This window comes from Trachypithecus francoisi, unplaced genomic scaffold (genome assembly GCF_009764315.1).
Source record: "Trachypithecus francoisi isolate TF-2019V2 unplaced genomic scaffold, Tfra_2.0 Lachesis_group5, whole genome shotgun sequence".
NCBI classification, from domain to species: Eukaryota; Metazoa; Chordata; class Mammalia; order Primates; family Cercopithecidae; genus Trachypithecus; species Trachypithecus francoisi.
In genome coordinates this window covers 71,446,740-71,469,851 of record NW_022681470.1, presented here as the reverse complement: position 1 = coordinate 71,469,851, position 23,112 = coordinate 71,446,740, and the positions used below count along the sequence as shown (strand labels likewise).

The following is a 23,112-nucleotide window of genomic DNA, read 5'->3' as shown; positions in this document are numbered from 1 at the left end:
ACTGTCATTGTTAATAACTATTTGAAGGCTCTGATTTCTTAATATCTAGAGAAATTGATAAAAATTCCAATTGTGGAGAATTCAATTCTTCCAAAGCTTTTGATAGACATGTGGTGTGTTTTATTATTTTTTTCATAGTACACTAGGAACAACGTAAAGTTTCTTTCAGCCAGTATGTAATTGACCATCTTTTAAATATGTGGACATAATAATAATATCCTGCTTTAATGTAAATACATAGTAAGGTAGTATGAGGGGGGGAAATACAAACATGAACAGGGCAGTTTTGTAAAACAGCAAAGGAGGCAGAAATAGACGCACGTAATTAACTGAGTTGTTTGATCAGTACCATGTTAGAGTTACAAAATCAATGGGAACACAGAGGGCAGAATGAGTTTTTCCAATTTGTTGATTGGGGAAAGGCTTTGTATTAGGTAATGCCTAGAATATAGGTGATTTTGTTTTTTTTTCTTTCTGCTGAGTCCATTGTTGTTCTATGCCAACTATTTGGGTGGCTAACTTCCAAAAAGCATTATTTTTTACCCACTGGGTGTCTCTGAGTCAGTAAATGATCATAATGCTTTTTGTGCAACTACCAAGTCTAGGATCATCTACTGAGTCTGTGAATTATAGAATAGAGAGAGATGGTTTCCACCTTCAAGGTACTTCTGGGCTAGTAGGGTGCTAAATAGAGATGAATGGGATGGACCTGGTGGCCCATGCCTGTAATCCAAGCACTTTGGGAGGCCAAGGCAGGTGGATCACTTGAGACTAGGAGTTCAAGACCATCCGGTCAACATGGCATGACCCCTGTCTCTACTTAAAAAAAAAATAGAGATGGATAGGCATGTTATCATTACAAATGCATAAAATCTATAATATCGAATTGCTATGTTTGGGGAGAGGTTGAACACGGATCATAGTGGCCACATGGAACATGGGGTGGGCAGGCCGGGTGTGGTGTCTCACACCTGTAATCCCAGCACTTTGGAAGGCCAAGGCAGGCAGATCATCTGAGGTCAGGAGTTCGAGACCAGCTTTGCCAGCGTGGCAAAACCCCATCTCTACTAAAAATAGAAAAAAAAAATTAGCTGGGTGTGGTGGCACACACCTTTAGTCCCAGCTACTTGGGAGGCTGAGGCAGAATGGGAGGCAGAAGTTGCAGTGAGCCAAGATCGTGCCATTGCACTCCAGCCTGGGCGACAGAGCAAGACTCTGTCTCAAAAAAAAGAGAGAGAGAGAGAGAAAGAGAGAGGGAAAGAAAAGAGAAAGCAAAGAAAAAAGAAAAAGGAAGGAAGGAAAGAAAGAAAGAAAAGAAAGAAAGAGTAGTGGGGTGTCTCACTCATTTGTCTCACCACAGGTCCATGCTATGGAAATTAAAGTCATCCAGCAGGATCTCTGAAGTATCTCTCATATTGCTGACTTCTGAGCAGATAGCCCCTATTTTGCTGTTTCTGATAAACATTCCATCCAGCTATTGTGTTTGTTTTTTTATGTCTGTTTTCAGATATTCTTTTAATATGGGTTACTTGTGTGGCACTCTGATTTTTTTTTTTTTTTTTTTAAATCCAGAGTCTCACTCTGTTGCCCAGGGTGGAGTACAGTGGTACAATCTCAGCTCACTGCAACCTCCACCTCCCAAATTCAAGCAGTTCTCTGCCTCAGCCTCTTGAGTAGCTGGGATGACAGGCTCCCACCATAACACCCAGCTACTTTTTGTATTTTTTGTAGAGACAGGGTTTCACCATCTTGTCCAGGCTGGTCTTGAACTCCTGATCTCGTGATCCACTCGCCTCAGCCTCCCAAAGTGCTGGGATTATAGGCATGAACCACCGCGTCTGACTGGTACTCTGATTTTTTGTTGTAACTGTTTTGTTTTGAAACTGAGTCACACTGTGTCACCCAGGCTGGAGTGCAGTGACGCGATCTCTGCTCACTGCAACCCCTGCCTCCCAGGTTCAAGTGATTTTCCTGCCTCAGCCTCTCCAGTAGCTGGGATTACAGGCATGAGCCACCATGCCTGGCTAATTTTTATACTTTTAGTAGAGACGGGGTTTCACCATGTTGGCCAAGCTGGTCTTGAACTCCTGACCTCAAATGATCCACCCACCTCGGCCTCCCAAAGTGCTGGGATTACAGGCATGAGCCACACCTGACAGGTACTCAGATATTTTTAAGCTGTGACTATGAGAAAATAAGCCTTCAGTGACTAAGAGAGCATGGGGTGAGTAGGGGCACCTGCAGTGATGAAGCACTAAAGCCTGGAAGCCAGCAATTAGGAATTTTCAAAATTTAGACTGGCCAGTAAACAAAGCATCAACCAAAGTTTAAAGTTAGGCTTGGCTGGCTCTTAGGGACAAAACTTGGAGAGTGGGCTCATGGTTAACAATGACAGAGATGCTGGAGTCAGGAATATAGATGGCACTCCCATCCATACACAATCTGTGGTCACTGGTAATGTGCCTAGCCATATGACTTAACATGGGCTGGGAATTTCTTTTTCTTTATCTTTCGTTTTTGCAGGGGTGTTGCGGGAAAACAGTCTCATTCTGTTGCTCAGCTTGGAGTGCAGTAGTGCGATCACAACTCACCACAACCTCCAAACTCCTGGGCTCAATTGAACCTCCCACCTCCACCTCCTGAGCAGCTGGGACTGTAGGTGCATGCCACCACGCCCAGCTAGTTTGGCTGTCCTTCCTTCCCCTCCTGTCTCCCTCCCTCCCTCCCTTCCCCCTTCCCTTTCCTTTTTTTTTTTGGGGGGGGGTGGTTTCGCCATGTTGCCCAGACTGGCCTGGACTGAAGCGCTGTCCTCACCTCAGCCTCCCAAAGTGCTGAGATGACAAACATGAGCCTCTGCTTTTGGCAGGAAATTCTATTCTTTCCATTTTTGTCATAGTCTCGAGAGACATAGAATTGAGGATTTACTTCCATTGCCTCATTCGTTCATCAAACATTTATTAAGCACATAGTATTTCCTACTCATTTCTGGGACTTCATCGACAGGGAACTGATGTCTTTTAGCAGTTGCTTACCTGTGAAAAGGTAGGGACTACCTTTAATTAGGGATTCTAGGGAAGAACTCGTGCCCATTCACAGAGATGATCTTCTTGCCTTTCATTTGTTGATTTTTATGTATTTTATCCTTCACACCAGGCATATCAGTAATAACAGCACTGTACTTCCACCTGGTAGCTCACCAAAGCTTCAAGGATGTTATGCAGAATCCTTAGCCGGGAACCTGGCTGTTTACCAAGAAGACAAATCTTTGGGCAATTGACTCACCCAGCTTCCAGATATAATTTAAGCTCCCTTTTCCCACAGTGAGTTGTAGGTAATATTATGAACACACGATTTTCAGGGCAGGCAGATGTGTATTTTGAGCTGATGAGTCAAGACATATTTATCGCTAGTGTAAGAGGGACGAGGCTCCGTAGTTGACAGCTGCAATTTAGAGGAGTGATTTTGGTTGGCTGATTAGCATGGAGCATTGATGTTCCCTGATCTGTGCTCCTTTTGTCCACCTGGTTTAATGCTGTTGGTCTCTGACTGTGATTCATCCTTGAGTTCTTTCTTTGCTGCATGGTAGCTCAGAGATCAGTTTAAGTCATTTAAAAATAAACATTTCACACCGAAGGAGTAGTTTTGCTCTTTGCATAAAGACAAGTTTCCCAAGACTTCCTGCTTGATGTGTGATGAGTTCCATTTCTAGAATTTTTAGGCGCTCTTTCATATTGTAGAAATAACATCTAGTAACTTTACTAGGAGATAATTAATATTCCTCCCTTTCTCCCTCCTTTCTTCTGTCTTTGTCTCTCTGTCAGTATTTCATCTACTCAGAAATGTTTATTGAGCATCTACTTAGTGCCGGGTACTGATCACAACGGAGTTGGGGAGGTGCTGGTGCCAGTGCAGGAGAGGCCTGGGGGAAGTATAGTGGAGGATGTGAAAGGATTCACTAACTTGCTAAGAGGGTTTGGGAAGCTTTTGGAGAGGAGATACATTTCATCCGAGCCTTGGAGCATGGACAGGTGATTGGGCGAATGCAGGAGGATAGGCAAGGTTGATTAGACCAGGGAAATGGCGAGGAGGCAGGAAAGAACATGGCAACTATGGGGGGGCACCACACACTTATGACAGCTCAGGTATGGGGTGTGTGGTGAGACATGAAGTTGGAAAAAAAAAATAGTTTTGACTGGATCATGAAGAGCCTGGTGTGCTGTGTCAGGACTTTGGAGTTTTTCCTGATTAGGATCATTGAGTGTTTTTTTTTTTTTTTGAGCTAAAATCCACATAACATCAATTCACCATTATTATTTTTTTTCTTCTCACCCTGTCTTATGGTCCTGAGTAAATCCATCATTTTAACCACTTTAAAGTATACAATTTAGTGACTTTTAGTGTTTTAACAAAGTTGTGCAGCCACTGTCATTGTCTAATTTCAAAATGTTAGCAGGCATTCCTCAGCCTCCTCTTCCCTCAGCCTCTGGCAACCATTCATCTATTTTCTGTCTCTATGAATTTGCCTATTCTGGACATTTCTTATGAATGGAATCACACAAGATGTGACTCTTTGTGTCTGGCATCTTTTACTTAGCATAACGCCTCAAAGTTCATCCATGTTACAGCGTATATCAATACATCACTCTTTTTGTGGCTGCATAATATTCCACTGTTTGGAGGACCACATTTTGTTTATCCATTCATCAGGTGTTGGACTTTGGGGTTGTTTCCTCTTTTTGGCTATTGTGAATAACATTACCATTCACGTATCAGTTTTTGTGTGAACATGTGCTCTCAGTTTGTATGGCTATATACCGAGGAGCATAATTGCTGGATCATGTGATAATTCTATGTTTAACTTTTTAAGGAACTGCAGAACTTTCCCAAGTCATTGGAGATTTTTAAGACAGATCAAAACAGACTCATTTCATTTTAACATCAAACACTTTAGCACAGTGTTTTCTTTTGAGGCTGAGTATTTCTACTTCTGTTGGCATGTTTTCCTAGTTCAGGGCATCATAGCCCTCAGCAGGGAACCATGTCGGGCCCTTTTAAATCCTATGGATTGATTGCTGTAAAGAAATCTGTACCCAATAGCATAGGATAGGACAGAAAGAAGTGATGTCAGGGTATTCTCTCTCCCTCTATGATGTATTTCAGAAATGAGTTTTTCTTTTCTAAACAGAACCCCTGATTAGATGATAGGGTACTATTAGGGAATTTATTATACTTATAAACAGTACTTGGATTCCCTGTAATTTGTTATAATTAATGCAAGAGTTCAAGAGCAGAAAGCAAGGATCAGGTCGTGACATGTCTTTCTCTTTTGCAACACCTTGCTATCATTGGCCGTTTTGCACTAGTTAAGGCCTGTGTGTCTTTGTATGCATTTAAACAAATATTATCCTTTTTAGGAAATAATTACAATCCTTCAGCTTGTTGAAACTGAAGGAATCTTATTAAGAAGTTGGGTGTCTCTGGCAAAATAGGGTACTTATTGATCACTGAATGTTGAAAACTTCTAGACTTGAATGTTTGCCAAGAAAATCTTGTCTGTATTTGGGTATATGCACATGGTTTTCTTCTCATGCATGTACACGTATTAGCTTGTAGTACGAAAAGGCTAGAAGAAAAACTTTCCCTTTTAAGGGTATCCTTGCTAGAGTTTTAGTTTTAGCTTTTCCTTTTGTTTGTGTTTTCCCCTTCCCTTTGGGGTTATTTCAGTTTTGCATAGTCGCAGGAGTGTTCGCTTTGTAGTTTGTTAGACAGTGCAGACTTTTAATTGACTGTCAGCTTGAACAGTTATTAAATGTAAAAGCTTTTAGATATTGCATGGGTCAGGTACCAAACACATTATTAGACTTTAATAGTCATAAACTGAAATTCTTCTCAAGAGTTTTGAGGATAGAGGGTTGGAGGGAGGGAGGCATTCAGGTTTATCTGGTTACATGCCTGCATACGTAGTATTTATCTGGTCCTGGCAGACTGAGAAGAGCGTGGGCCACCCTGTCCTTTATCTGGATTTACAGCTGTGAACACCCACTGGAATGGGTGGAATGTGCTGGTCCCCTCCTGTGGGTATCTCTGTCAATCTAATATTTAAAATTATTCCCCTTTGCTTCCCTGTACCCCGGGACTCTAGGACTACTTGTCCTCAGTTCCCTCTTTTTTGTCTTTTATAGTAGAGAAACGTTTCTGTTTGTTTCCATTTGCAGAATATCACATCAGCCAGAAAGCAATGCTGTCTGGCACTTTGGTACATGCTGCACTTCAGAGAAATGGGTTCTAGTACATTCTAGCAAGATTCCTCTGATATTACTAGTTATGAAGGAAGTTTTCTAGTGAGAAAAGCACATTTTAAGTCTTACCCTGCTCTTGATAACAGTGACAGGACAGTTTGTCTTTCTGGTCCTGGTCTGGTCCTCCACTCCAGTAGTTTTATGGAAAGGCTTCAAAAAGTGAGGAATTTAAGGATGGCCCCCCCTCCAAATTGTCACATCCCTCCTGACCATGCCTATGGGGAGAGATACGTTGGTCTAACTAAATTTGAACTCTAGAGGAGGGAAGAGCAGACCGGGAGCTGTGTGTGATGATAGTGACTCTGCAGGTTGGTAGTTGCAGCTTACAGAATGCTCTCACTAACCTGTTTTTCAAACTAGAAAATAAAATTTTCTTTCTCGCTCAGACCTCCCTGAGCTGTAGGGCCAGAAGGAGTAATGAATGAATGCTGATATGTGCTGTTAAATTTGGATAACATTTTTTATGATCCATAGTATAGAAGCTACTCAGTGCAAATGAGTAAAGACTTGTGTGTGACACTGATGATGACTTGCATTTTACTTTTTAAAAATCTGCATTTAGAAATATATACACAGAGGGCCCAGTTTGTACCCTGCTGTTGGACACAGCCGCTCCTTCCAGGGAGGAGCCTACAATCAGAAACTCTGGTCTGTAGATTTTACTTCTATCCCTCTATCCTTCTTCGAAAGTTAACAAGTAGTTAAAATGTATAACTCAGTCTTCTTTCCCTTCCTTCTATCTCTGGGGAAGAAAAGTGAAACATCCCAGAGGCTGCTGCCAGGAGAAAAAACAGATCTGAATAACCATTGGCTAGAGTATGAAACATGTCCTGTAATAGGATTTTATGGAAAAGTTTCTCATTTAAACATTTGCCTCATACGCTGTAGCACAGACTGTCTAAGTGGGGTTGGGGAAAAGCTTGGTGATGGAAGCCCTTCCTTAGAAGCATCGTAAAAATCACCGGGTAGTGGTGTTTTATTTTCGCTTTTATTTTTATTTATTTATTTATTTATTAGATGGAGTCTCGCTTTGTCACCCAGGCTAGAGTGCAGTGGCACGATCTCGGCTCACTGCAGCCTCTGCCTCCCAGGTTCAAGCGATTCTCCTGCCTCAGCCTCCTGAGTAGCTGGGAATACAGGTGCATGCTACTGCGCCCAGCTAATTTTTGTATTTTTAGTAGAGACGGGGTTTCACCATCTTGGCCAGGCTGGTCTGGAACTCCTGACCTTGTGGTCCACCCGCCTCGGCCTCCCAAAGTGCTGGGATTACAGGCTTGAGCCACTGCGCCTGGCCTTCGCTTTTATTTTTAGACTTCAGTGAAATTGGTAGCTTGCCCAGAATGGGCAGGGATCAGATCCTGCCTTCACCACTGGTTGTTCATGATCAGATCTGGTTCTGGCCTTGTCTTTAAGGAAGCAATATTACCTTGGACAAGTCATTGTCCTCCCTTACCACAGCTGCCTTCTCTAAAAAATGAAAGGATTGGACTGGGATTTTAAAAGTCCTTCCCTTGTTAAATAGCTTAGGCTCCATCATGCTGCAGTGATGTATGACCCCCAAGCCTCTTTGGCTTTCACAAACAAAGGTTTATTTGCTGCCCACCTGGCAGGTCCACCGTGGGTTGTCTGAGGCTCTGCTCCCAGCCATCTTTGCCCAGGGCTCAGGCTCACTGAGCAACCTGCCCTCCCTGCTCACTGCAGGTCTCAGAGCAAAGGGAAGCAGAGGCAGAGAACCGGTCACTGGCTCAGGACACTTTTGCTTGGGAGCAACAATTACTTCCCACTTCTATTCTCATTTCATTGGCCCCAAAGCTAGTCCCAGGAGTAACGAGGTAGGTGGGCATGACCCTGTTGGGAAGGCAGCAGACATCTGGAACCGTGGCAAGGGCCCTGCTCTATCTTCACCATCCCGTGACTTACGCTGAGCGTGTTGCATTCTGGGGTGGTAGTATGACCAAAATCAGATCTCAAGGCTTTAACCATTTTACGTGGCTGTCTCCTGTTTGGGGCACATCTGTTGAACTGGACCTGGAATGAAGATTTCACTTGTGGGGAGGGGTGGGGGAAATATTTTAAAAGCAATACGTACCCGGCCTCTGAGTTCCTGGTGCCTTATTTGTAGTTCTGTGGTAATACGGCCCATGTCTTTCAGAATACCACAAGACCTGCTCACTCTGAGAAGAATGAACAGAACTGCAAGTAAAACACAGTTGCAGACGTGCTGAGATAAATGCCTCATACATGAATTTAAAAGAGAGCATAAAGATTTTAGCAATTTGGCTGGGCGTGGTGGCTCACGCCTGTAATCCCAGCACTTTGGGAGGCCGAGACGGGTGGATCATGAGGTCAGGAGATCGAGACCATCCTGGCTAATACGGTGAAACCCCGTCTCTACTAAAAATACAAAAAACTAGCCGGGCGTGTGGTGGGCGCCTGTAGTCCCAGCTGCTCCGGAGGCTGAGGCGGGAGAATGGCATGAACCCAGGAGGCGGAGCTTGCAGTGAGCTGAGATCCGGCCACTGCACTCCAGCCTGGGCAACAGAGTGAGACTACGTCTCAAAAAAAAAAAAAAATGGTTTTAGCAATTCATCTCTAAATGTTGAAGATATTATTATGGGGTATAATTTGGAAGGAGTCCTTTGATACTGCTGTCAAAAGTACTGAAGGCTCTGTTGATTTGACCCAATAGGGCATTTTTTCAAACTTAATTTTTCAAACTCCTAGGGGAGGAAGTAACTTGGAAAAGTCACTTATTTTCTTACCATCGGATGGGGAGATTCCAGATAGATGAGGCCCCCAGAGACTAGATCATAGCATGTTCGTTCCCAGTAGTCATGTGTAATAACACTTATTATTAGGACACCTTTTTAATTTTACCCCAAGAAATCTATATTTAATAAAAAGTTAATCTTTAAAAACAAAATTTAAAAATTTAAAAATATAAAAGTTTACCTTTATTCGAGAAGCATAATTATGTTCACTAGTTCTTAGAGGAAGAGCAGAATCCTAACCTAAAACCATTCATTGGGCCTCAAGAGTCAGATGGACTATTTCCAGGTCTCTGAATATGAAAAATATTAAAAAGTTTTCCTTGTGAGCTTGGATTTTCAAAGAGGATCTCTTTGGAAAATTGGCAAATACTTACTTTCCTGGCATGAAAATTGTTTTTTTTTTCCTTTTCCTCTCCACCCAAAACTGTGACAGGGTGGAGTATACTTCCATGAAATTGCATGTTTCCAAAATAGAATTCACTGTTATATTTTACTACTGTTATAATTGAATCGCTAATGAGAAATAAGCAAAGAGCAGGCATTCTAGAAATAGAATTTCAACTCCTGTTGTCAAATTTAGTCACCATGTTCGATAGAATTATAATATTTTATAAAACTGCCTTTTGTGCAAAATTGTACCAGCCAAACAATTTCCAAAGTGGTTTGAATTTCATTCTCATTTCTGCAGTCTTACATAGTAATACCCACAATCTCGTGGTAATAGCACCATATCATTGCTGCTGTTTAGATTCTCTCCTAGTTTGGATGGCTTCCAGGAGAGAGCCCTGCTTTCTTCAGCTCCTTATTTTTATATTCCAGCAAAATCCTATGTCCAACCTACATGATTAGAAACGTTCCTGGTGTTCCTTGCTAGTGGATTGTGAGTCACTGTTTCCTAGGATAGAATGGATCTGTAACAGAACTTGCTTACAAATGATAGAAGTGATAGCTGTAGATGAAAGTTGGAAGCAGCAGATTTTTAAAAACTAGAGCTATTGTTTTGGTGGCAGATTAATTGGTTACTGATCTACTTCCAAAGGTATTCTCTAAATTATCTTAGCTGATGATTTTCACCTCCAAGGTGACAGGTAACAAAGCTCTACCTCTAGCAGATAATGCCAGGATAACACCTTTTCAGACGTTTTACTCCTTGGTTCTTAATCACTGAACCCTTAGATAGTACACTAGAAAAAAATATGGTCACAGTGGTCAAAAAGATATATGCATCCTTGTAAGGCAGAGACTGTTTTAGCACTCTCCACGATACTCCTCAGCATCTAGCAGACTCACGCCCATAGAAAGTGCATGATAGCTATGGGTTAAAATATCTGTTTGGCTTCCTGGCTTGGAGAGCAGCAAATAAGTCAAAACCACTCCAGAAAGATGAGAAGGAATGAGTGGCATGAGGATGAGATTCAAACATTTTATAATTAGTAGGAATTGGTGAAATTTACCATTCTTTCCTACCTTGAGATTTTGCTTTTTGTTTTGCTTTGTGATTTTTTTCTAGCCCATAATTAGGTTTGACTAAAAAGGATTTTTAAGAAAGTCCCAGTGTTTGCCCTTCTGATTTGAGTATAGGTTTTTCTCACCAAAGAGTGGCGTGGTTGTCTTTATTCTGTTCAGTACACCCAAGAGGAGAGAAGAAGTGTGGGACTCTACTGGAGTGTGCACAGAGCCCAGTTCCTTCCCTCAAACAGGCATTGGATTGACTTATGTCTAATGATACCTACGACATCATCATGGGAGTGCCAGCAGTAATTAGCTCTCAGTGCCGATTGCCTCTCTCCAGGAAAGTTGGGCTTTGGTTCACTTCTGGGTTCCCTTGATTGAGATGCCAAAATGAAGTTAAAATACAGAGTTATAGTTACCAGGAGCAAAAGTGTTGTTAGCATTTACCAGGAATTAATACTAGAAAAGTGTGATTGTTGTAGTTGTGACTATGTGTTGAGAGTATGGTCAAAGGAAGTGGAGTCCTGGGAAATAAACTTCTTGAGTGAGAAGTTTTCTAAATGTTTTAAGTAATTCTAAGAGTGCTGTTTTATTGGTAGGGAAACAGTACACTGTGTTAGCTCCTGAGGGCATTTGTCTAGTCTGAGACTTGATGTGTTTGGGCATGATTCTGTCCATCTGTACTGTGCTGGTTTGAGAATTTACTTCAGTTTGGAAAGTTGCATCAGATTAGATTTTTCTGATTCACAGATGTGTAAGGTCAAAACTGTATATCATTTTTTAGTGGAATTACAAATTATGTGGCCTCTTTGTGATCTGCCTTACCAAACTTTTGAGTTTGAAAGGTGATGTGTTTCTAGAATGCACTCAGGAATGCACACTGTTGAATGTAACTTTGGCAGTTGTGTTGTAGTCGATCTCCAGGTGTGCAAAAGCATTTTCATTCTTGGACTCTGTTATGAAGACCTGGTCCTTATCAGTAGTTTATCCTGCTGGCCTGCAAATAAGTGATGTGATGAGAATCCTCTCAAGCTCAGAATGAACAGGATGTGGCACCTGCTACATCAAACAAAGATAAACACAGGCAGAGGTCACTTTCCATCTTTTATAGAAATGGCCTTTATCTACATCACGGGCATATCCTGCTGTGTACATAAGGTTTTACATCTAGAGGCATCTATGTTGTGGGAATATATTCCAAGTATGTGTTTTTAAGGTTGTTTGTTCCTCTATTCCCATGAACAGATATCAGTATTATCTGCAAGTCAAAAAAGATGTGCTTGAAGGGCGATTACGATGTACATTGGACCAGGTGATTCGGCTAGCCGGCCTAGCTGTGCAAGGTAAGACATAGTTATGAGCAGCACGTGAAGTTCCATTTTCTGTTTGATCATGGTGTTACCGTCCTCTCAGAGTGAGAAGTTAGATTTACTTAAATGATCCCTTAGTAATGCTCCCTTTTTATTTCAAGTTATCTTACGTGAAAAATGCAAAGTTAGTGATTTTTGGTGGCCGGGTGGTAGATTTCTCAAAGCTGTTTGCAAACTGCTCATGCTTGTATAATTACAGTTTTATTTGAGGAAATAGCAGCTTTTATTCTGCCTTTAATTAAGGCTACATTTCAGGGTTTGTGGAGCATTTTCTCAGAATTATTCCAAGGCACAATGTGGTCATATTCTGTGGCTTGATGCTGCAAAGGTGTTACTATCACAACTTTTTGGAGTGTGATAGCTTTAAACATTATGGTATAATGTATTCTAATGCCGTTAAAAAGATAAATTTAAAATCCATGATTGTAACATGAAACAACAAATGTATACTGGACTGAGTTTATCTTTCAGCCCATCCCATATAGGTTTATATTACATAGCTCTCTTCTGCCTTCTCTAAATTGTTATGTGTGGAACTTTATATGTATATTTTATACATTATGGTTTATTGAGTGGTGGCTTAACCACCTTCGGTCATATTGAAAGCAAGATAGGCTGGTGTGGTGGCTCACGCCTGTAATCCCAGCACTTTGGGAGGTTGAGGTGGGCAAATCACTGGAGGTCAGGAGTTCGAGACCAGCCTGGCCAACATGGTAAAACCTTGTCTCTAATAAAAATACAAAAATTAGCCAAGCATCGTGACACACACCTGTAATCCCAGCTACTCAGGAGGCTGGAGCACGAGAATCACTTGAACCTGGGAGGTGGAGGTTACAGTGAGCTGAGATCACACCGCCACACTCCAGCCTAGGTGACAAAGCTAGACTCTGTCTCAAAAAGTAAAAATTAAAAAAAAAAATTTTTTTTAAAAAGCAAGAAGATGATAATATCGTTTTTGAAAAGAAGCTTGTCCTTTTAGTCATTTTCTTGAAAACCAGGTTCTCTGCAAGTGTGAGCCAGCCAGCAGCTGGGTCCTTGCTGCATGGACTGTTGTTTTAGAAGGTGTGAACTGACTTCCCAATCATCTCAGATCTAAATGTCTGAAGAGGCAACCCTTCTCCTGACCTCTTTCATTCTGAAGTATTAACAACTTAACGATTTCTGTTAGAAGTACAATTTCTATACCGTTAGCTTCTGTTGTAATTCTGTGGATGGAAACGGGCAAAATCTGATGTATCACCTCGGTCTGCTTAAAGACTGGAGGGGAAGAAACAATGGCCAGTTATGATAGAGAAATCAGAGGTAGCATTGTTGAAATAATGGGGAAGATCAATATGTCCCTCATTGTCAAATTGGGTCTTTTTCCTTTTAAAACACTTCGTTGGGCCAGGTGTGGTGGCTCATGCCTGTAATCCCAGCACTTTAGGAGGCCAAGGTGAGAGGATTACTTGAAACCAGGAGTTTGAGACCACCCTAGGCAGCAAAACGAGACCATGTCTCTATGAAAAATGTAAAAATAAAAAATTAGCCCAGCATGGTGGTGTGCGCCTGTAGTCCCAGCTACTCAGAAGGCTGAGGTGGGAGGATCGCCTGAGTCCAGGAGCTTGAGGCTGCAGAGAGCTATGATCAGTTCACTGCACCCCAGCCCGGATGACAAAGCAAGACCCTGTCTCTAAAACATACATACATACATACATACATAGCTTTGTTTGTTTACTGCATGTACTCTTTCCTCTCACTACTTAGTCATTAGGCTTATTATGGGCATCCTGGATACTGGAGGATCCTTGAAGAATTTGGTGAACTTCCTCTGGATTCCCTTTTCATTGGGTCCTTGAAGCTAGCTGTTCAGTCTGATGAAACGTCCTCTAATCCTTTGCAAATAACTTTTTTTTGAGAATGCTTATTGGGTTTTTAGAAAGATACATCAACAGAAATAGAAGTTGTGATGGAATGTGGTAACATTCTTGCTATTCTTGAATGCTGCACCTAATTGGTAATTTGTTACATGCTGAGTTTGTAGGTTGATGTTTATTTTTTACCTTCTCAGCAACTTCTCAGCATTGGTGCATGGTGTGTGTATCCTCTCATCCTATATCTCTTGTTACCTTAAAGATACCTGGATCCGTTTCTATCTGATGCTAAATATTTTACTTGAAATTAAAATTTCATGCAGGTTTACTTCTTAGAAGAGCAAGCAAGATAAGAAGACATTTATATATTTCATTTTTCATGTGCTCAAACTGTACCATGGTAACATGAAAACAGGGAAAACAATTTTTGGCATCTTGTAACATGTGAAGTTATTTAGGAGATAGAAAGATATTTGAGGTTGCTTGCCAAGGGTGTTTTACAGTGGGAATTTCCAGCTGCATATATATGAAAAGATACAGATGGGTTCTTTAGTACTACAGATTAACCTTGAGTTAAAAAAAGTCCCCTCGGCAGATATTCTTTTTTTTTTTTTTGAGACAGAGTCTCACTCTGTCGCCCAGGCTGGAGTGCAGTGGCCGGATCTCAGCTCACTGCAAGCTCCGCCTCCCAGGTTCACGCCATTCTCCTGCCTCAGCCTCCCGAGTAGCTGGAACTACAGGCACCCGCCACCTCGCCCGGCTAGTTTTTTGTGTTTTTTAGTAGAGACGGGGTTTCACCGTGTTAGCTAGGTCTCGATCTCCTGACCTCATGACCCACCCGTCTCGGCCTCCCAAAGTGCTGAGATTACAGGTTTGAGCCACCGCACCCGGCCCAATATTCTTAAGATACAAATTGATGCATATTTAACAAACAGATAAATATAGGTTTGTTTAAATTTGTTTAGGTGGCCTTTAGGAATTGTTTTCAAATTTCTTCATTATTTCTAAAAAATCATGTAGTGATGCTTACATGCTGATATTTACCATACTGTTAAAAGTAACTACGTCAAACATACCTTGGCACTATTTTTATTTAATAATAGTGAGAAATAGGATGAAATGTGAAGAATAATGTGGTGATGAGTTTGCCCTATTTTATGCCATCTTTAATTTCTTATAATAAATACTGCCCTTCCACCTTCTTTTCTTCTCAGCTGATTTTGGAGACTATAATCAGTTTGATTCTCAGGATTTCCTCAGAGAGTATGTGCTATTTCCTATGGTAAGTATAATTTCATTTTTCTTAATTTTCTACCTTCTTTGGACATTTAGTTCTTTCCTTTGAAAATTTCAGGATTTTACATACGCTTATTCCCTGGGGAAAAAGTCGATGCATTTATAAAGTAGGGGCAAGTTTTATAAAACACACTGAGAAGGTAAAAATGCCTCCTTCTGCCTTAAGACAGTTCCCTAATTTCTTTTTCAGATAGTTTCTTATTAGTATGTAAAAATGCTACTGATTTTTCTATGCTGATTTTGTAACCTGAAACTGTACTAAATTTGTTTCTCAGTTCTATCAGTTTTTTTGTGGAATATTTAAGATTTTCTACATATAAGATCATGTCATCATCAAGCATAATTTTACTTCTTCCTTTCCTATTTGGCTGTTTTTTATTTCTCTTGTCTAATTGCTCTGGCTAGGACTTCCAGTACTATGTTTAATACAAGTAGTGAGAGTTGACAGAAAACAATCCCATTTACAATGATATTAAAAAAACAAAAACCAAAAACCTAGGAGTAAATTTAACTGAGAAGGTGAAAATTCTGTATGAAATTTCACATTGATGAAAGAAATTTAAGACCACACAAATGGAAAGATACCCCATCTTCATGGATTGGAAGAATCAATATTGTTAAAATGTCTGCCAAAAGTAATCTACAAATTAATGCAATCCCTATCAAAATTCCAACATCATTCTTCATGGAAATAGAAAACAATCCTAAAATTCATATGGAATCACCAGAGACCCCAATTAGCCCAAGTAATTTTGAGCAAAAAAGTAAGCAGGAGATACCACACTACCTTATTTCAAACTATATTTCAAAGCTGTAGTAATTAAAACAATATGAGACTAGCAAAAAAAATAGACACAATGACCAATGGAACAGGATAGAATGCCCAGAAGTAAATCACACACATCTATAACCAATAGATTTTTCAACAGAGGTGCTGAGAACACACTGGTGAAAGGGCAGTATCTTCAGCAACTGGTGCTGGGAAAACTGGCCATCTACATGCAGAGGATTGAATTTGGATCCTTATCTCACCCTATGTACAAAAATCAATTCAAAATGTATTAAAGATTTAAATGTGGCCAGGCACAGTGGCTCACGCCCATAATCTCAGCACTTTGGGAGGCCTAGGCGGCCAGATCACAAGATTGAGAGATGGATGCCATCCTGGCCAACATGGTGGAACCCCGTCTCTACTAAAAATACAAAAATTAGCTGGGCACAGTGGCGCACGCCTCTAGTTGCAGCTACTCAGGAGGCTGAGGCAGGAGAATCGCTGGAACCCAGGAGGCGGAGGTTGCAGTGAGCTGAGATTGTGCCACTGCACTCCAGCCTGGTGACAAAGCAAGACTTTATCTAACAAAAAAAAAAGAAAAGAAAAAGAAAAAGACTTAAATGTAAGACCTGAAATTATAAAACACTAGAAGAAAACATGGAGGAAAAGCTACGTGACATTGGTCTGGGCAGCGATTTCTTGCATAGGACCCCCAAAACATAGGCAACAAAAGTAAAAACAGATAAATGAGATTGCATCAAACTAAAAAGCTTCTGTACAACAAAGGAAACAACAGAGATAAAGAGACAACCTCCACATTGAAAGCAAATATTTGCAAAATTATACATCAGATAAGGGCTCAAACTATATAAGGAACTCAAACTACTCAACAAGGAAACAAGTAGCCCTATTAAAAAATGGTCAAGGGACCTGAATAGACATTTCTCAAAGGAAATATACAGAAGGCTGACAGACACATGAAAAATGCCCAGTATCACTAATCATCAGGGAAATGCAAATTAAAACCACAATGAAATACAACCTCACATCTGTTAGATTGGCTGTTATCAAAAAGATGGACAATAACAAGTGTTACTGAGCATGAGGAGTAAAGTTATTGAGCGTGAGGAGTAAAGTCTTACTGAGCATGAGGAGTATTGAGCATGAAGGGTAAAAGGTAACAAGTGCTACTGAACATGAGGAGTAAAAGAGGTATAACTTCCAGCCATTTTGCAAAACAGTTTAGAGGTTCCTTGAAAAATTAAAAATAGAACTACCATATAATCCGGCAGTCTCACTTCTGGGTATATATCTAAAGAAAATGAAATGGTATGTCAAAGAAATGTCTACACTGCCATGATCATTGCCACATTATTCGTAATAGCCAAGATATGGAAACAACCTAAGTGCTCACCAGCAGATCAGTGGGTAAAAATGTGGTGTATACACACAATGGAATACTATTTGGCCTTAGAACAGAATTTTGTCATTTGCCATAAGATGGATGAGTGTAGAGTACATTATGCTAAGTGAAAAAACCAGGCACAGAAAGACAAATACTGCCCAATCTCACTTGTATGTGAAATCAAAAAAAGTTGAACTCATAGATGTAGAGAGTGGAATGATGGTTACCAAAGCTGAGTGTTGGGTGGAAGGAGGAAATGTTGATCAAAGGGTACAAAGTTAGGAATAAGTTCTGGTGATGTATTGCACAGCAAGGTAACTATCGTTGATAATAATGTGTATTTCAAAATTACTAAAAGAGTAGGTTTTAAATGTTCTCACCACAAAGAAATGATAATTAGAAGAGATGATGGATATGTTAATTAGACTAACTTGCCCATTCCACAATATATACATGGGTCACAACATCACATTGTACTGTAAATAGATGCAATTATTATTTGTCAATAGAATTAAAGTTTTGTTTTGTTTTGTTTTGTTTTTTTGAGACGACGTCTCACTCTGTCGCCCAGGCTGGAGTGCAGTGGCCGGATCTCAGCTCACTGCAAGCTCCGCCTCCCGAGTTCACGCCATTCTCCTGCCTCAGCCTCCGGAGTAGCTGGGACTACAGGCGCCCGCTACCTCGCCCGGCTAGTTTTTTTGTATTTTTTTAGTAGAGACGGGGTTTCACCCTGTTAGCCAGGATGGTCTCGATCTCCTGACCTCGTGATCCACCCGTCTCGGCCTCCCAAAGTGCTGGGATTACAGGCTTGAGCCACCGCGCCCGGCTGTTTTGTTTTGTTTTAACAAAAAAGGCACTTCCCTGCTTTGCTTCTCTCTCTCCCTCATTTACTCTCTACCCTCTGGCATGCTGGCTCTTTTTTTGGTCTGAACGTACTGAGCTTCTGCTCACCCCAGAGCCTTTGTATGTGGGTTTCCTCTGCCTGGAATGCCCTGCTTCAGATCTTTATGACATTCAGGTCTCAATTCAAATATTACCTCCCAGAGAGCTCTTTCTTTCCTTGACCACCTGTCTCATACACCCTTACCATCCTTCCTGTTAAATCAGTTTTCGTATGTGTACTTCTGTATCTGACATTATTCATTCTTATGTATGCACATAGGTATGTATTTATTATTGTCAGCTAGATGGTCAGTTCTATGGTGGTTAAACAGGGACCCTGTCTTGTTCACTGTCATCTGGCACACAGCCTGTGCTCATAAAAATTTTAGAATGAGGCCGGGCGCGGTGGCTCAAGCCTGTAATCCCAGCACTTTGGGAGGCCGAGACGGGCGGATCACGAGGTCAGGAGATCGAGACCATCCTGGCTAACACGGTGAAACCCCGTCTCTACTAAAAAAATACAAAAAAAAAATTAGCCGGGCGAGATGGCGGGCGCCTGTAGTCCCAGCTACTCGGGAGGCTGAGGCGAGAGAATGGCGTAAACCCGGGAGGCGGAGCTTGCAGTGAGCTGAGATCCGGCCACTGCACTCCAGCCTGGGCGACAGAGCGAGACTCCGTCTCAAAAAAAAAAAAAAAAAAAAAAAATTTTAGAATGAGACTGGGTGCGGTGGGTCAAGCCTATAATCCCAGCACTTTGGGAGGCCAAGGCGGGTGGATCATGAGGTCAGGAGATCAAGACCATCCTGGCTAACACGGTGAAACCCTGTCTCTACTAAAAATACAAAAAAAAAAAAAAAAAAATAGCTGGGTGTGGTGGCATGCACCTGTAGTCCTAACTACTCAGGAGGCTGAGGCAGGAGAATCGCTTGAACCCGGGAGGTGGAGGTTGCAGTGAGCTAAGATCAAACCACTGCATTCCAGCCTGGGTGACAGAGCAAGACTCCGATACAAAATATAAAAAATAAAATAAAATAAAATGAATCAATAAAGTAAAATGCCCATTCCTGGGTTGAAGTAAAGGTAGACTAGATTTTAACCCCTGGGGAATTTTTGTTGGTTGGTTGGTTGGTTGGTAGCTTCAGAGTAAAAGAGAAGAGTGTTAATGAGGAGGGATTAAAAAATTTTGAGCTGAGCGCGGTGGCTCATGCCTGTAATCCCAGCACTTTGGGAGGCCGAGGCGGGCGGATCATGAGGTCAAGAGATCAAGACCATCCTGGCTAACACAGTGAAACCCCGTCTCTACTAAAAATACAAAAATATTAGCCGGGCGTGGTGGCGGGCGCCTGTAGTCCCAGCTAATGGGGAGGCCGAGGCAGGAGAATGGCGTGAACCTGGGAGGCAGCGGAGCTTGGAGTGAGCTGAGATCATGCCACTGCACTCCAGCCTGGGCGACAGAGCAAGACTCCGTCTCAGAAAAAAAAAAAAAAAATTTGAAAGCCATTTTAGGGAACAGCTATAACCAATCAACATTCTGGCTCTGGTTTCAGAAATCATGATTATTCACTACTTATTTTTTTGGTCAACTCTTTCACCCCAAGCACTGACCTGGGTGACTAACACCCAGGGGATGAAATTATTATAAGAAATGGTGCTTGTTTTCAAGGAGACTACAGTGTGGTTGGTTAAATAGGAAGTTTGCAAAATCAGAATAAAGAGCCAAGTGTGATAAAGTGTGTGATAAATTTTATGTGGGAAAGGGTCACATGCCCTTGGGGGATTAGGGAAGGCTGAAAGACCAATGGCGTGTGAGCTATTAGGCAAAGAGGTAGGGAGCAAGGAATGATTTAGACAGACAAGGAGCAGAGGCAGTGTGGCCTGGGTGTTCAGAAAGCATCCACTGGCTGGTTTGACTGTAGCTACTGGAGGGGAGTTGTGGCAGATGAGACTGGAAACTTCTGAGGAGTTAGAATGCATGGACACCTTTGAGTTCTGCAGACCCCACACTTTGAGAACTGCTGGATTTGAGCTGGTCAGCTGGGAATCTGTTTTAGTGTTCTGGGCAAAGGATATAATTTAGGTGTTAGTGAAAGAAAAACAAGAAAGCAAAGCAAGGGATATTTTGAAGTAAAATAGGCAAAATCTGGCAACTTATCAGTGATGGCATATGGGAGAAATTGGAGTGTCTGGTGACAAAGGTTTTAGGTTTTGAGAGGCTAGGATAGGTAAGTCTGGAATTATTCATATTAGTGCATGAGGTCAGTCTAAATTGGTCCAAAGCTAACCTTGTTCTTAATGGTTAGGGAATATTGCACATCTCTAACTTTTCATGAATAACTCTATTCTTTTTTTTTTTTTTTTTTTTTTTTGAGATGGAGTTTCACTCTTGTTGCCCAGGCTGGAATGTAATGGCACCATCTCAGCTCACTGCAACCTCCGCCGCCTGCCTCAGCCTCCCGAGTAGCTCCCGAGTAGCTGGGATTACAGATGGGTGCCATCATGCCCAGCTAATTTTTTGTATTTTTAGTAGAGATGGGGTTTCACCATGTTGGCCAGGCTGGTCTTGAATTCTTAACCTCAGGTGATCCACCCGCCTCAGCCTCCCAGAGTGCTGGGATTACCGGCATGAGCCACTGTGTCCAGCCTCCATTCTTACTTTATTTCCCTCCAAGTAAACAGTGGTATTATCTGCTGTGCCTGCTGTTTTCATACCTTGTTAATTCTACTCATTAAATGAAACTCCAAAGAGATTAACATATTACTTAGCAGAGAAGTTCTTCATAGGGCTTAATGTCAGTATGCTTGAGTCAACATTTCTAATGTCTCAGAAGCTCATCCCAAAAGTCAGGGTGTTTCCCAATGTGCTTGGTGGGAGGAAAGTGAGGCTCAAACTTAGAATTTTAGAGTGTGTACATTTTTGCGTCAAATGGGGTAGTTGGTAATGGAGGGTTGATAATTTCCCACATTTTATTCACTTTACTCTCATTAAAGGCCTTTATTACATTGCCTTTAGGAAGAGACCAGGTTTGGGTGCTTCTCAGAATTTTCAAAGGTGATTACCGGCATGATATTTATGAGTTTGTAGATGGTAAAATGCTCTGACAGGTTAAAGTGCTATGAAGTAGTAAAGGAGTTATTTTGTACATCATACCTCTTTCAGAATAAGACTGTGTTTCCACTAAACACTAGGCAAATCAGATACGTGAACAGCATAGACTTCATAATCTTGTCACTGGACAGACAAATGTTGACATTGTTATTCTTGGATCTAAAATGGCTCTTTTCAGGGTGGTAGCCGCTAACCATGTGTGGATATTTACATTCAAATTTAAAGTAATGCAAGTTAAATAAAATTAAAAATTTAGTTGCTTGATTGCATTGGCTACAATTTTTTTTTTTTTTTGAGACAGTCTCACTCTGTCACCCAGGCTGGAGTGCAGTGGCGCAATCTCAGCTCACTGCAACCTCCGCCTTTCGGATTCAAGCAATTCTCCTGCCTCAGCCTCCTAAGTCCCTCCTGTGACAACAGGCATGTGCTACCACGCTTAGCTAATTTTTGTATTTTTAGTAGAGAATGGGGTTTCGCCATGTTGGCTAGGCTGGTCTCGAACTCCTGGCCTCAAGTGATCCGCACTCCTTGGCCTCCCAAAGTTCTGGGATTACAGGCTGAGTCACTGCAACGGCCTTGGCTACATTTTTAGTGCACCGTAGCTACATATGTCTAGAGGCTACTGTATTGGAAAGTTCAGATATGGAACATGTTCGTCATCCCAGAAAGTCCTGTTGGACACTGAAGGTGATGTGGCAGAAGCCTTGTCTGAGTTGTGAATATTCCTAGACTTTAGTTATCAGCTGTCCACTGTCAGCCCCTACCCCTGCCCCATTGTATCCTGGGTGCACTGTGGCCTGTGGCTGGCAATTTCATGGCACCTTTGCTGAGCAGTGCTGTGACCCTATCCTAGCTGTGCCCCTTATTGGCTACATGACTTTGGGTAAGTTATTTAACCTTTCCAAGCCTCAGTTTTCTCATCTAAAAATGAGAATAAGAAACCTAATTTCGTTGTGAGCATTAAAGGACACGATATATGTGAAATACCTAATATGAAATACATAATACAAGTTGCCACGTGGTAAATTCTCAATAACTGTTTATTTAGTTGTCATATTATTATTGTTATTAGCACTATTATTCTGTCTCTTTGTCTTGCAAATATAAGGCCATTGAAGGGTGTGCTTTCCAGGTAACATCACTCTATGCTTTTTTTTGTTGTTGTTGTTATGTAAGCAGACACAGCACAGGCAGAAGGCACAGTGTTAATCAGCTCTGTGTAATTAAACTTTTGTTTGACAATATGAAATTTACATGTTGCATAGTGAGTTCAGTTCAAGAAGCATGTATTGATCACTTACTATATATTTAGCCCTTATAAGCTGTCATTGCACAGAAGCCCTATGATAGGCCCCTTAAGTGATATGAAGGAGAATTGCTGCCCTTGAGGAGCCTATACTCTCATACAGGGTGGGAGACAAGGATCAAGGATAAGACGAGTATACACATAACCGTGTAAGAAATGCAGTGGGCAGAATACGAGAAGAGACATGCACAAGGGGAGGAGGTAGGTCAAAAGGCGAAAATGCTTTCGTCCAGCTGGGGAGAGAGGAGAGCCCTATTGAGGGAAGTGGTAGCTGAGACAGGACCTAAGGATGATGTGGCATTTCACACTGCATGATGTGACGGGATGGTTCCCCCAGGGAGGATGAGCATGTAAAGGCCCATCCCTTCCTAATGGAAATGTAAAAGCAGTGTGTGTTAGAAGAGGCGTTGGCCTGGAACTTGACCTCTTGGGCAAGGAGGTCTGGAAAGGGAAGCTGAATCACATTGAAGAATGGTCTGCATGCCAGGCCCAGCTGTTGACCTTGCTGAGTAGGCCGGGGGTAGTCTTAGTAGGGTGTAAACTTTCTGCTTGGTTCCACTGGAACTTTCAAAGAGAATGCATTCCTTTGGTGGGGGAGGG

At 41.6% G+C, this 23,112-nt stretch overlaps 1 protein-coding gene across 1 annotated transcript in view; it reads left to right on the top strand.

Annotated features, from left to right (window-relative positions):
• PTPN14 (protein tyrosine phosphatase non-receptor type 14) overlaps positions 1-23,112 on the top strand; it is a 207,578-nt gene that overhangs the window by 128,130 nt on the left and 56,336 nt on the right. The window contains exons 4-5 of the mRNA XM_033200155.1: positions 11,768-11,865; positions 14,960-15,027. Of these exons, the coding sequence (XP_033056046.1) occupies positions 11,768-11,865; positions 14,960-15,027 (166 nt within the window). The remainder of the gene's footprint in view (positions 1-11,767; positions 11,866-14,959; positions 15,028-23,112) is intronic.